At 33.2% G+C, this 13,490-nt stretch overlaps 2 protein-coding genes and 1 pseudogene across 8 annotated transcripts; 1 reads left to right on the top strand and 2 right to left on the bottom strand.

The window, feature by feature from the left end:
* Positions 1-206: 206 nt before the first annotated feature.
* Positions 207-5,751, top strand: LOC127136934 (S-protein homolog 19). Of its 7 annotated transcripts, none has more exons than XR_007808692.1 (6): positions 207-584; positions 685-803; positions 905-986; positions 1,296-1,402; positions 1,486-1,519; positions 5,207-5,751. XR_007808692.1 is itself a non-coding variant. In XM_051063444.1 (2 exons), the coding sequence occupies exons 1-2, from the start codon at positions 1,664-1,666 to the stop codon at positions 5,609-5,611; spliced, it is 438 nt and encodes a 145-aa protein (XP_050919401.1). In that variant the 5' UTR covers positions 1,552-1,663; the 3' UTR covers positions 5,612-5,751. The 7 variants fall into 7 exon arrangements, 1 of the variants encoding a protein (XP_050919401.1); XR_007808688.1 differs by having other exon boundaries at positions 210-584; positions 905-1,117; XR_007808690.1 differs by having other exon boundaries at positions 667-803; positions 905-1,402.
* A 5,448-nt stretch (positions 5,752-11,199) lies between these two features.
* LOC127107277 (uncharacterized) lies at positions 11,200-11,694 on the bottom strand. The gene has a single exon (XM_051044575.1). It carries the CDS (start codon positions 11,692-11,694, stop codon positions 11,200-11,202), a length of 495 nt encoding a protein of 164 aa, XP_050900532.1.
* Positions 11,695-11,709: 15 nt separating this feature from the next.
* On the bottom strand, positions 11,710-12,257 carry LOC127115768 (uncharacterized; annotated as a pseudogene).
* Between the last annotated feature and the right edge of the window lie 1,233 nt (positions 12,258-13,490).

Raw genomic sequence — 13,490 nt, 5'->3', positions numbered from 1 at the left:
GGTACGTTCAGAGATGCATCTCCGAAAATTGGAGTCATTTTTTACTTTTGGCCAAGGGCCTGGGAAAACATATAAGGGTGGGAAAAAAATTCCATACTATTGTTAGCATATATGACCTTCTTAGCCAGGTTGTGGGCTATGCTATTATATTGTCTAGGGATAAAATTAAGGGATCCATACTGAAAGCCCATTAGATACTTCCGGATCTCCAAAATCATCTGACCCACGTGTGTTCTATTTTCCACTGAGATGTTTCTTTGAATCTCCGAAACCTTATTTTTCATATCTTTGTCCTTTAACATATGTAGTTGTCGCTCTGCCTTCAATGTCTGCGTATCATTTCCTACCTCTTTATCGCGTCTAACCTTCATCTTACCTTAGTCATTGTAACTCTCATGATGTTACTTAATCTCCTCTGCCCCTCGATCATGATTTACCAACTCAATAATTGCTTTACATTAGGAGTAAACTCGCACATTATTTGGTTTCATCTTGATAGCAAGCTGAAGAGCATGAATGATCGCTTGACCATCTAATGCCATGGGGTTACTAAAGCCTCTTCGCTTCCAAGTCCCATCCGCCAGGTAATCGCAATCTGAGTTTCTAAAATTCACCCCCATATTCTACTCCTCTTTCATAGACATATTCTCATCCATGGTGATGAAGATTATCTTGTTATTCAAGGTAGCTTGATCATTAGCTTCAGAGTTGTCGAAGATATTGATACTCTCTTGGTTGCCTTGCTTGTGATTTTGGAATTGCTTTGTCCAAGTCTACTGATCTTGATTAACCTTATTCATAGGGTACTAATTAATGTGATGCCTTATGTTCTGCTTTCTATCCATCTTCTTAACATGGTTATAATTCCACATCTGATCATTACATCCTTTATTTTTGTGTGCAGGTTTATCCCATTGATTATTGTGGGGGTGCTTGGTACTTTCCTGATCATCTTGTTTTGTCATATTTGTGTTGTTATGCTTAGGGTACTTAGCCTTCTCTTGAGTGATTTTTTTTCATGACTTTAATTTGTGGTCTTGTTATTGTCAACAACCATATTATTCATGTGCTTACTGTCTACGACCTTTTGACTATAATTGTACTTATTCTCCACGAGGTAATAATTCTTCTTTGACCATCTTCCTTCAATTTTTTTGTTATCATTCCCAATGTTTCTCTGATAATGATGTTTATCAGGATTCCAATCAGGGGTTTGATACATGTTTCCCTTACCCTTCCTGTGGTAATTGCTTTTCTCCCAGTGATACTTATCTTTGTCCTTATTTCTCTTGCAGTGAATAATTTAATTTTGGAAATAATCCTCTTTATCTTTGACATAACAATTCTCGAAATTTCCTCGTTGGTGCTTGGAACACTCTCAATTTTCCATTCTTCCCTTCTGGTATGTGCTATCTTCAAACTTCATATTATCTTCCCCACACTTGTTCTTCTTCGGATTCTGATTGTTACTTATATGCATCGTAGATAACGTGATCTCCCCCACATTGAAAAGCTCCAGGTGATGCCTTTGTAACAAATTCATCTTTTCTTTTCCTTTCATTTTTTCTTGCTCCTAGTAATTGTCATTTTCATGTCTAAGATTGTGGCTAAAACCGGTTCCTGAGGGATTTTGAGTGTCTGACTGATTATTTCTCTACTCATTATGCATATTAATCTAAAGCGAGGTATCTTGGAGGTTAGGGATCTCAACACTATTCTTTATGTTCAACTTATTATTCCTTATACCGTTCAACATATTCTCAGTGCTTCTTATGTTGTTTCTTTGATACTCAAGTTGATTATAATTATGGGTAGAAGTCAACTCCTTTTTCTTATCATAGTGAGCAATTTGATTCTGCTCTTCACACTTCCTTTTAGTTTTATTTTGCTGATGTATGAGCATGTCCTTGTGCTGCACATGTTGGCTATATTTGTGATCCCTTGTATTGTGTGTCTGCTTGTTATTTTTCTTTGCCTCGTTATTGAACATGACTGAATGGTTAGGAATATAATTTGATTCCTTCCCCCTTCTAGCTTCTTCTTCCTGATTAATAGCATGAACAACATACTTTATGCTATCCTTGATAGGGATACTGACATTGTCATAAACCACTCTATTACGAGTCGGCCAGATGCAATTAAGTAGCGTCATAACTTTCTTAATTGTATCTTTGTCCTTAGTATTTATGGTGTCCCAAATCCACTCTCGAATGTTACAACTCTGGGTTTATTGGAATTTTATATTCATTTGGGACCCAAACCAAATTTTCTTACCCCACTCACAGTCTCTAAATGTGTGATTCAATATCTCTCCAAAGCGAAGACATCTAGGACAAAATACGGGGAACTTATACCTCTCTTGTTGAGCTCCATCCTAACGGCATAGCGTTATTGAGGATGCGTCAACTAAGGGCCTTAATCCTAGGGTGGATTTTGACATTCCAATTTTTTTTTCAAACTTGGACATCTTTCTTAGCATCAGAATGCTCCGGATTATCTTGGTTATCCAAACTATAGAAGTAGTGGTAGCCTGTTCTGGCCAAATAATTCCCATCTCTTTTGCCCATCCACATAAGCATATACTCCTCATTTATATCTCCTATAGGGATTTTAAGAATCTTATTACTATCTTTTTACTTTGAAAAATGGTAAACAACCGCTGATCTTCCAAATTTTTAAATTTGGTCACTCACAGGATCGATCAGATTGATCCTAGGAAATATGCTAAATTTCTCGTAAACATAACGTTAATAAATGATCGAACTAAACGTAAAATCAAAACGTTAAATAAAAACTAAAGACAAAAGAGTGACTTGAACAAAAGAACAATTTTAAATCAGTATTTAGAACTATTAAAGAAGAGGTAAATGATGGGAATTATAGAAGGGTTGAAAATAATCAAAAAGGTTTGTAAGTGCTGGAATCTTTAAGACTGTAAGGAAAAAGTTCAAGGTAAGGAAAGGAACTAAGGATCTTTAAACTTGTAAATGACGAAGTAAGAAATAAAGTGTTTGAGAGTAAAGAACAAGGAAAGATGTTTCTGAAGAGAAAGTAAAGATAACTTTATAATGCTTTGAAATGATTAAACAATGGTGTAGACAACGTATATTTTGCGTTTTACAATTCTTCTTCACAAGAATACTTAGTAAATTTGCAAGTTTTTTTGTACACAATTTGACACACCATTTTCTAACATTAAGACCATATATTTATACTGGATCGAAATAACTGCTCTGATGGTTCTTCAATCACGTTGATACACGTGGCGCCCTGCATGCGTATGTTCGCCCACTCTGCTTCCACGTGTATCCTCGCGATTTCTAATGAAGGTAATCTTCCCTCCTTTATTTGAATTTCAAATCTCTGATCGAAACCGTTTTTTAATTGCTCCCTAAGAAACTGCTCCGAAATTTCATCTATAAACTTGATCTTTATCCAATCAACTAAGTCGGTCTACCCTCAGCTGGTCGAATCACTTCTTAATCGAAACCAGCTATACATACTTTCCAATTTTGGTAATTTGAAGTGGACGTCGAAAATTTGAACTAACACTATCATATAATTGAAAGGATTCATTTATTAAGAAAATATTTCGAGAATTGCTAATCTCATCAATTAGGTTCCTAACCCAAATCATCCTTGATAAGACGCATAAAGATCTTCCCAAACTTTAACCCTATGGTCATCCGGTAGAAACTTATCATTTATTTGCATCATACTTTTTCAAATATAACTGTCTTGAGCTTTTATTTTAACTTTGTGTTACGTAGTACTAAGAAAATATTTTGCCTTAAACCAGCTATGAATGATAAAGTTTTGGTTTATGAGAATGCGCCAAACTTGTTTGGGTAGCAGTTAATTAGGGATTTTGACGATAATTAAAAAAATAGTAATTAAATGAATTTGAGGCTATACACTAAATTAAGCAAAATAATGACCGGTTAAAAATTTTAAATAAAAAAATATAATATATCACCTTAATACAAAAAGATTCAAAGTTTCCATCAATTACATATAAAAATCCTAAAATAAAATCACTTTTAAAATCATAAATATATAATTTATTAAAAAATTAACAAAAAATCTGATAATAATAATAACAACATTTAGATGGATATGATTTAAATTATCAAACATATGCTGAATAAAAATTATTTTAACTTTCATTATATAGTCATCAACAATTTTTTTATATAATATTAAAAATATAAAAATCCTAAAATAAAATCACTTTTAAAATCATAAATATATAATTTATTAAAAAATTAACAAAAAAATCTGACAATAATAATAACAACATTTAAATGGATGTGATTTAAATTATCAAACCTATGTTGAGTAAAAATTATTTTAACTTTCATTATATGGTCATCAACAATTTTATTTTATATAATACTAAAATAAGGCCCCAAAATATTTTAAGAAAAATATTGCACGCTGATTTAGTTGAGAATTTAATGTTCAAATCCATCAAAAATATATAAATTGGTTGCACATTTTTGCAATAAAATTTAAATTAGAAAACAACGAATTCTTCTAGATTAGATTGACTAGATACATTTGAAACAAATGTGTAAAATTATTTTAAACATATATATTTTTTAAATTAACTAATTTTCTATAATCATATAAAATCTTTAATTTTTTCATTTCTCTATATAGATCGTAAATGTCATATAACAAATGACATGTCATTTTTTCTTCTAATTAGTTTGATATCTCATACTAATTTTTATGATAATGATAATATAAATTATATGAATTAATTATGTTGGTTCGAGTAAAAGGACTCGCTAGTAAAATTTTAGAAATCCATGGCCCGAATCAATAAACATTAAATTTCATTGATTTGCTTCCGTTTTTGTTCAAACTAAAAAATATTTTACCAAAATTAAACGATTTGGTTTAAATTCTGATTTGATTTGGTTTAAAAAAGAAAAAGCTTATTTTTTTTCTATTTAAAATTTTAACTTTAATAAATCACCAATTATTAATATACCACTTTGTCGAAAAAAAGTTAATCAACATTTGTAATATTTTTTATATAAAAAAAAGTCATATTTATTCAACTAGACAATATATATAATAGGAACCACATGTTTCAATATCAATGTATCAAATAATAACTTGTGAAATTATGATGGTTTCTGTCTCCAAATTTGTGATATCATTTTTTATGTTACTAACAATTCTTGTTGCTTTGCAGTTCCATGATGGTGAAAGTAGTATCTTCGAAAAGGAGAAAGTAACTGTTTATGTTGTGAACAACATAACCAATGTGAAACTAGGTGTTCGTTGCAAAGACAAAAACAATGATGCTGGGTATCAAGAACTAGATTTTAATCAAAGTTATGCCTTCACTTTTAGGCCTATGGCTATTATAGAGAAAAGCCTATGGTTTTGTAGGTTTACATGGCCTAATGAATTTTACTACTTTGATATTTATAAAGAAGCACGAGATGAGGATACTTGCAACACAGAATGTCATTGGGAGATAAATAAATCAGGACCATGTAGAGTTAATGGTTATAACCTAGATTGTTATCCTTGGAATAAAAAGGTTGTTGTACAAAAGGGACAAGATGAAATAAATAATCCCCTTATTGTGTAACTATAGGTTCATGTATTTTTCCTTGAAATTTATGTAGATTGAAGAATGAGATATTGAAATAATGCTGTTATAGTTAATAATCATATGTCGATCATTATGCATTATGCATTATGAGTTTGATCTTCATTTCTTATTCGAAATTTCCTTCTCATTTTATTTTTAAATATATTCTTATGCACTCTAGTTTTTTATTATATTTATTAATAATTTTTCCTCTAGTTTTATTTTTCCTTTATTTTTTGATTGAGTCCGATACAACTTTAATTTATTTAGTTCATTTTAGTTTTTTATTTGGTGCCACAAGGATGAATTCTCAATTTTTAATTTATTGGTGGTTCTCTATTAGGGTGTTCAAATTAATCAATCAAATCCATATTTTGGATATTCATATTCAAAATAAAAATCAAATTAATAAAAAAATTTTAAAAAAACTTTTGTTTCTTTTTGAAAATTTTTAAAAAAATATATTTATTTTTTTAATTTTGAAAAAAAAATGGCAAATATGTTTTTCAGTAAATAAGAAAACTGATTTTTTTTTAAATATATATAAAAAATGATATTTTTATAAAATAAAAAATATTTTTTTCAAAAATTGAAAAATAATAATTTTTTATTTTTGAAAATAAATAATTTTTTTTAATATTAAAAAATCTTATAAAAAATAATTTAAAAAATCAAAACTAATAATGAATTTGGTTATGGATATAACCGGTTAATAACTAATTTATAATTCTTTAAAAAAAATCGATTATGACAATTGATTTTAATAATCAATAATAATATAAAAATTATTTATAATTATGAATTAATTATGAAATTTAACCATCCATTAACATCCCTATTCTATATATATATATATATATATATATATATATATATATATATATATATATATATATATATATATATATATATATATATATATATATATAGATTAACGCATTAACCATTTGATTTTGATAAGCTAAGTATTATTAATAAGAGAAGTATAAAATGCATCCCAATCTTTAAAAATAATAAATGGGTCAAAAAGAGTCCACCGTGAAACTATGACACATTTTGGATTAGGAAAATACTACTTTTAATTCTTATTATAAGAAAAAAGATAGTTTTTTTTAGACATATTGAATAACAAATGTATTTGAATTATATATGAATCAATTACACGAACTATTTAACGTATTTAAAAATAATTTATTTTATTATAGTAAAGTTACAAGGGAGGAGAATGGTTTGCATTAGATATAGTTTGAAAAACGAATTATAAAACACAAATAGTGTTTTGGACTCGTCTGGGTGGCCATCGATCGCGATCCAGAGGAACATAATGATTCGCTCAATTGTTTGAATAAAATGAGAATTATCCTAGAGAATAGTACAAGAGATCCAAGGCCATGATACATCCAATGGCTCACTGCATCTCACGCCTAGAGAATAGTTGGTTTGTTATAACCGCTCCATCATATAAAGAACACCCACATCAATTTCATGTACATAGTTTCAATTTCAAATTTTATTCACTATTCTCCTTCACATACTGACTTGAATGTTGGAGTGTTAACCTTGCAGGTCAGCCTCTGTTTTATCGCATATGAGGTTAAAGACCATTGTTGCTCACTCCAACCACAGTTCTTCGATCATTTATGGTTCCATAACAGAATAATGGTGTCGTCGGTGGTGATCGACTTTTGATTAATGTGTTTTTCAAAATTGCATATTCTCGCTTCGATTCATCAGTTTGAAGCTCTCTTAACCTATCATATCAGAACTCTTGAGATCGAACGTCAGATCCCATGTCTTCGATCTATTATGGTAGCAGATCAACTTTGATTCTCATATTTTCCAAAATTTTAACCTCAAAACCTTCCAAAGATGGTTGGATCTAAAGCTACCGACTTTGCAGCTCTACGATGGTTGGACCTAAAGCTACTCGTTCGGCTACTCATTCACTTTTCTCCTTCACATAATGACTTGGCTTGTTTAAGCAACTTTATCTTTCTCAATTGTTGTAAATTTTTTATAATCCATGCAAACCATGAAACTCATTCAATTGTATCTTTTATAAAACTCTACTATCTTTCACTTTCATTTATAATTTGTGCCTCTATTTATAAACCTCTTATTTTTGAATAAAATATTTAGCACTTTGGGCTTCTATAAGGAACCACTTCAGAAAACTAATTATGAAAAGGAGAAAACTAGTAACACGAAATAAGATACGAGATTGACATAAATGATATGGATCACAACATGATTAAGATACAAAGCAGAAAGGAAAAGCGGACAAAATTCTTAAAAACATTACAAAACACATCATAATGGATGAATAACAAAAAGGGGAATAGAAACAAGATTGTTCTTCATTCTTATCCTCATCAACAACTTTGAGGTTGGTGTCATCAATATGATCTTCCTTGGTCAGATCATCAGCGGAAGAAGGCTCAGTTTCTTCCATATCTACAAGGCGGCCATCCACCACAACTTTGAAAAAGTCCATCTCAGACAAATCAAGCCCAGGGTGAAGGCACAAGACTTGAGCCTTGCCCTATCAAAAACATCATCGCCTGCATCAAGAACGTTGATTTGGGCTTTATGCAAGGCTTTCTGCAGTTGGTCATATAATTCTCGAGTTGATTTCATCTCTTTGGATTGCTTGGTGACAGTGGACTGCAATTCTTGACTCTTAGCCTCCGACTTTTCCCTTTTTGTATTCTCCTCCAACAATTGTTTCTCCAGGTCGGATCTTATATCCACCTGCATCTTTTATTGTTCCTTCATATGATTGATCTCTTTGTTAAGTTTGATCTCAGTCTGCTCAATATTGTCCCCATATTCAAACATACCTCAAGTCAGGACAACGCATCTCATCAGATCCGAGCTGATATTTTGGGTCAGTTTTTTTCGACCTATTATCTTCACCTTGTTCACATCTTCCATGGCATTCAGATGGTCATATAGGAATTTCAATCCGTTAAAGTTGTTACCCCAAAATTTAAACTAATTGGATGGTTTAGTTTGGTCGTTTCGACCAGCCTCTTGCATCAAAGAGGAAAATTTTCAATTGGCTCTGCAAACCTCATCACTCATGAAAGTTTTCATCTTCTTTGGGGAGTTCGAACGAGAGTCCTCCAGTGGCGGGATGGTTGAGACTTGGGGCTCAGAAACGCTTGGGGATATGTTACTTGGTGCTACCTTTCTCTTCTTTAATGTCCGAGTTTCTAAACCGGATAAGTCCGACTTAGCTACGGATTAGCCGACTCTTCTTCTCGCGCGCATGGGCTTCCAACATCAGTTTTTTCTGCTCCTTCACAGATAGGTCAGTCACTTTTTTTCAAAAAGGACAGGAAAATGGTTAGGAAAATAAAATGTAGTGCAATGAATAATGAAAAAAAGAAATAGACGAGTATTACCCAAAAAAGGAAATACTTGTTCCTCGGGTAAAGACAATAGATCCCTGACTTTCATCATACGAAATGAATCTAATATGCATAAAGACTGGATTTCTAGGGTGTTTAGCTTATCAAAATCAAACCCAGATACCGGAAGTGAGTTTTCAGTCCAATAGATAGGAAAATGATGGGATCAGTCTAAAACATACAATACCAGAGGACATCTCGTTCCACATCTAACTCGGAGAAACTGGTCTTCAAAGCCTTTATAATTGGTAGTGTAAACTTGAAGAAAACTCTTACCGGGAAGACCACTAATTGTGATCCAGCCACCCTTATCAACACCTTGATTTCAAAAAAGGAGAAAAACAAACCTATGGGTGGGCTATATGTTTATGGACTCACAAACTATTTCGAAAGCCTTGATAAACCCCCAACTATTGGGACGGAGTTTAGAAGGGGAATTGTTTATGGTTCTTAACAGGCCATATTCGAAATCGGTAAAGGGTAAATGGATTTTAAAATCGTCTAATACACCGACATATAAGTGGAAATACTCATCTTTGACGGACTATACAAACACATTCCCCTAGGATGCATAACTTTAATATAACATCATCCTCGTTTCTGATAGAGGAGATATTCTTCAAATATCGGAGTTTAGATATCTCTACTTCATCAATGGAGCTATGATCATAGATCATCACCTCTTGATCAAAGGAGTCGACAATCTCCATCAACACTTCAACTGATGAACCTGATGAGGAAGATTCAAAATCAGTATCGCTAAAAGAGGCGTAAATATCGATGTAAACTTCATTTATAATACAATCGAAGTCAGCTTGGCTTAGGGTATCCTTAAATTCTCTCATGCGTAAGTCCCATAGATTTTTCTTTTCTTGGATACTCAGGGTTTTTAACGTATTTCTGTCATCGTCACATTCATGTACAATAGCCATTTCTTAAAAGAAAGAAAACGGATAAAGAGATAAAAGAAAAAATACCTGAGATTGAAGAACAATTGGAAGCTCAAAAATATTCTTGAAAGAGAAATAAGTTACTTTAATGGATGATTAGCAAGAAGGGGAATGAATGACTTTAATTAAGGGGGAGTCCTTTTTAACAACTCTAAAATATGAGGCGTTTGGGATTTCTGAAGAAAATCAATTACCTACAAAAACCATCATTACAGAAGAAAGAGAAAATCTAGCAAAGATATGCCCCATGTTTGCCAAGATTTCCCATGTCACTAAGCCAAGTCTATAGAACAGACAACTGTATGTTAGGGTCGAGTTATACCTTGACCCTGTGATGGACAAAAAATGTTTCAGACTTCTTTTGTCCAAACATTTCACTCTTTCAAATTTCATGCTCGGAGGGCTTATGTACATCCCGAAAATTATTTTGACCAGTCGATGTGTAAAATCAGAATAAGTCTATGATCTTATAACAAAATGACCTATAATCTTTCACCATAAAAATGACTTTCCAAACAAAACTAGCTCTTGACTTCAACATGAAAGTTGTTTGGAATGTCATTTTGAGTAACTTTTCTCTTGAAATCATTTTCATATGACAAAAATTGTAGGAGATAGGGTTTAGGGATCCCTAGTTTTGACCGGTTGACTTTCTTTGGTCAACCACCATGAACCATCTTGCTAGCTTGACATTTTATTAATATTTGGGATTCATGGAGGATCATATATGTGTAAGATGGTGTAATATGAAGTATCCCTTGAAATATTTGATCAAATGATGAAGAAACTTGTTAAGGAAGTCACACAAGATACCCAGATGAATTAGGGTTTCCAAGGCAAACAAAGCTTCAAACTCTTGATGATTTCTTGATCAAAATGATATGTGAAGATCATGGGGATCGATATATGATGCTTAGAATCAATGTAACCCAATTCTTGATTGTGCTCCTTGCATTGGGGGTCTTAAACCCTAGATATGAGATTGATGGAGCATATGTGAGCATACACATTTCCTATAAAAGCAACAAACTATACATTGACATATTTTTGGTATTTGGTTAGTAAACAAAGAAAAATGAAGTATGATATAATAAAATGTGCTTAGTGATCTCTCCCAATGCAAACCCAATGAATAAGGGGTAAGGAGGATGTCAAGGTGTGACCCCAATGCCAATGCATATGATGAGATAACATGAGGGATCTTAGGGTCAAAATTGGGGCCTTACAGGCGTGTCCACTGAGAGGTGGGATACAGACACATTGGCATAATCCATGGTGGTGGAGTCCAACCCCATGGTTGCCAGGTTGGGTACTGTTGTTGTTGTTGTTGCCAAGGAGGATCAGACCAAGGTGAGGGAACGCTGGGAGCTCCAAACTGAGGTTCATTGCGGTTACCACGTCCCTCTCCGCGACCCTGGTTGCCACGGGAGCGAGAACGGTTGTCGGGGCGGCGGTTGCCACGCTGAGAGGTGTCTTCAGTAGGTTTCGGCTGAGTGGTGCGCATAGCAGCATGAGAGCCTGTGTTTGCCATCTTAGCCATACCGATTTCTTCCAAAGTGAGCATGGAATGAGCCTGATAGAATGCAGAAAAAGGGTTTCTCTGGCGAATCAAAGTAGCAACACTGTGGTAAGCTTCTGGGAGACCAGCGATCAACTGAAGGACCAGACAATGATTGTTGACAGGGGAGCCGACATTTCTCAATTGATCAGAAAACATCTTACGACGCTAACACTAAGCTGAGACATTGGAAAAATCCTCCATACGAGTGTTAGAAAACTTTTGCTCAAGAGTGACAGCTCGAGCATTTTGGTTGTCCTGAAAAATATCTTCCAAGCGATTCCATGCTTCCATTGCAGTGGAGTTGGGTCCTAGAAAAATGGTCAGCAAATCGATAGAAATAGTGGAATAAATCCACTAAAGAACGATGGCATTAAGAGTGGACCATTGTTCATGGTTGACGTCGGTAATGGCTGGTGGCTCTTTTCCGATAGATGGAACGATGTGATGCAGGACTCGATGTGATGCAGGACTCGATGTGAGCGAGCATGGATGCGGAAAAGCTCGGCCCAGGTACCATATTGATCTTTTTCCATCTCAAGAATAATAGGAATGTGGCTCCTGATATTGGAGACGGCAAGAGCGGGATGAAACTCCGATTTGGAACCTCGAAACGTGGTGTTCTTGGGCTGGCCGAAATCACCAGTATCGGTGGATTTGTGGGTATCGACAGATTTTTGGGTATCATCGTCACTGTGTTCTGAATGGTCTGATTCAGACATGGCTACGGGTGCGACGACGGCGACGCGAACAGAGGAGGAAGGCGAGAGAATATGGTGGTTCTCGTGTTCGGCGGCGACGGTACAGAGTACGGTAGTCTTGTTGCGGCGACAAACTTCAAGGAGGGAGAAGAAGCATGCGGCAGCGAACTGTAATGAGGGAGAAGAAGAAACGCGTTTTTGCGTTTGCTTTTTTTTAAATTTATTTTTAGAGAGATTGATCAGTTAGGATTGATACCATGTAAGATAATGAAAATCTTGTTCTTCTCATTGATCTGAATAGAATATATATACATCAATGTTTAACATTTGATCAACTATCTAATTATGATACAACATAATTATAGGAAACTAATTATGACTAATTATGACTAATTATAACAAAATATTCTATTATATCAAAATTATGTTAATTGATGTGTTGCTTGTTTAACAAACTTTATCTTTATCGGTTGTTGTAATTTCTGATAATCCGTGCAAACCATGAAACTCATTTAATCGTATATTTTACAAAATAACACTATTTTTCGCTTCCATTTATAATTTGCGTCTCTATTTTTAAAACTCTGATTTTCGAAAAAAAAATATTTTTGAGAATTGTTTTAGGGAAATGGTCAATTCAACCCCTTATAAACCATTCAACATCCATATTCTATCCAAACACTTTCTTTTCCGGTTCGTTTGGATCCTTTAGGCATTAGTCGTGCTTAGCTCTTATCTCTTTTGAATATGACTTTGATCCTTCATTTTTCTTCACACTCTTGAAACACACGCGTTAGTCGTGCTTAACTCTTGTTTCTTTTGAATATGACTTTGATCCTTCGTTCTTCTTCACACTCTTGAAACACATGTGTTAGTCGTGCTTAACTCTTGTTTCTTTTGAATATGACCTTGATCCTTGGTTATTCTTCACACTCTTGAAACACAACAAAAACAATAAAATGATAAAATTAAACAAGAAAAAAAATAAAATCATGACTTATCATAAGTGGATCTTTAAAAAAGAAAAACGTTTTAAAAATCGAATAATTAAAATATAAAACAAGACATGTGACAAAAAAAAAATTATTCCAGTAAAAAAAAATAATTAAAAAAAGATTTTTTTCGCAGGTGTTTGTAAAACACTATTATTATCTAAATATTTTAATAAATGACAACTATTGATCAATTATAGAGATCTAACATGAAACAATAAAAAAACTTTGCAATAAATACTTGTTTTTCTAATTCTTTTGG

The sequence above is a fragment of the Lathyrus oleraceus genome, chromosome 1, assembly GCF_024323335.1.
Source record: "Lathyrus oleraceus cultivar Zhongwan6 chromosome 1, CAAS_Psat_ZW6_1.0, whole genome shotgun sequence".
Taxonomy (NCBI): domain Eukaryota; kingdom Viridiplantae; phylum Streptophyta; class Magnoliopsida; order Fabales; family Fabaceae; genus Lathyrus; species Lathyrus oleraceus.
This window is presented reverse-complemented; position numbering and strand designations above follow the sequence as displayed.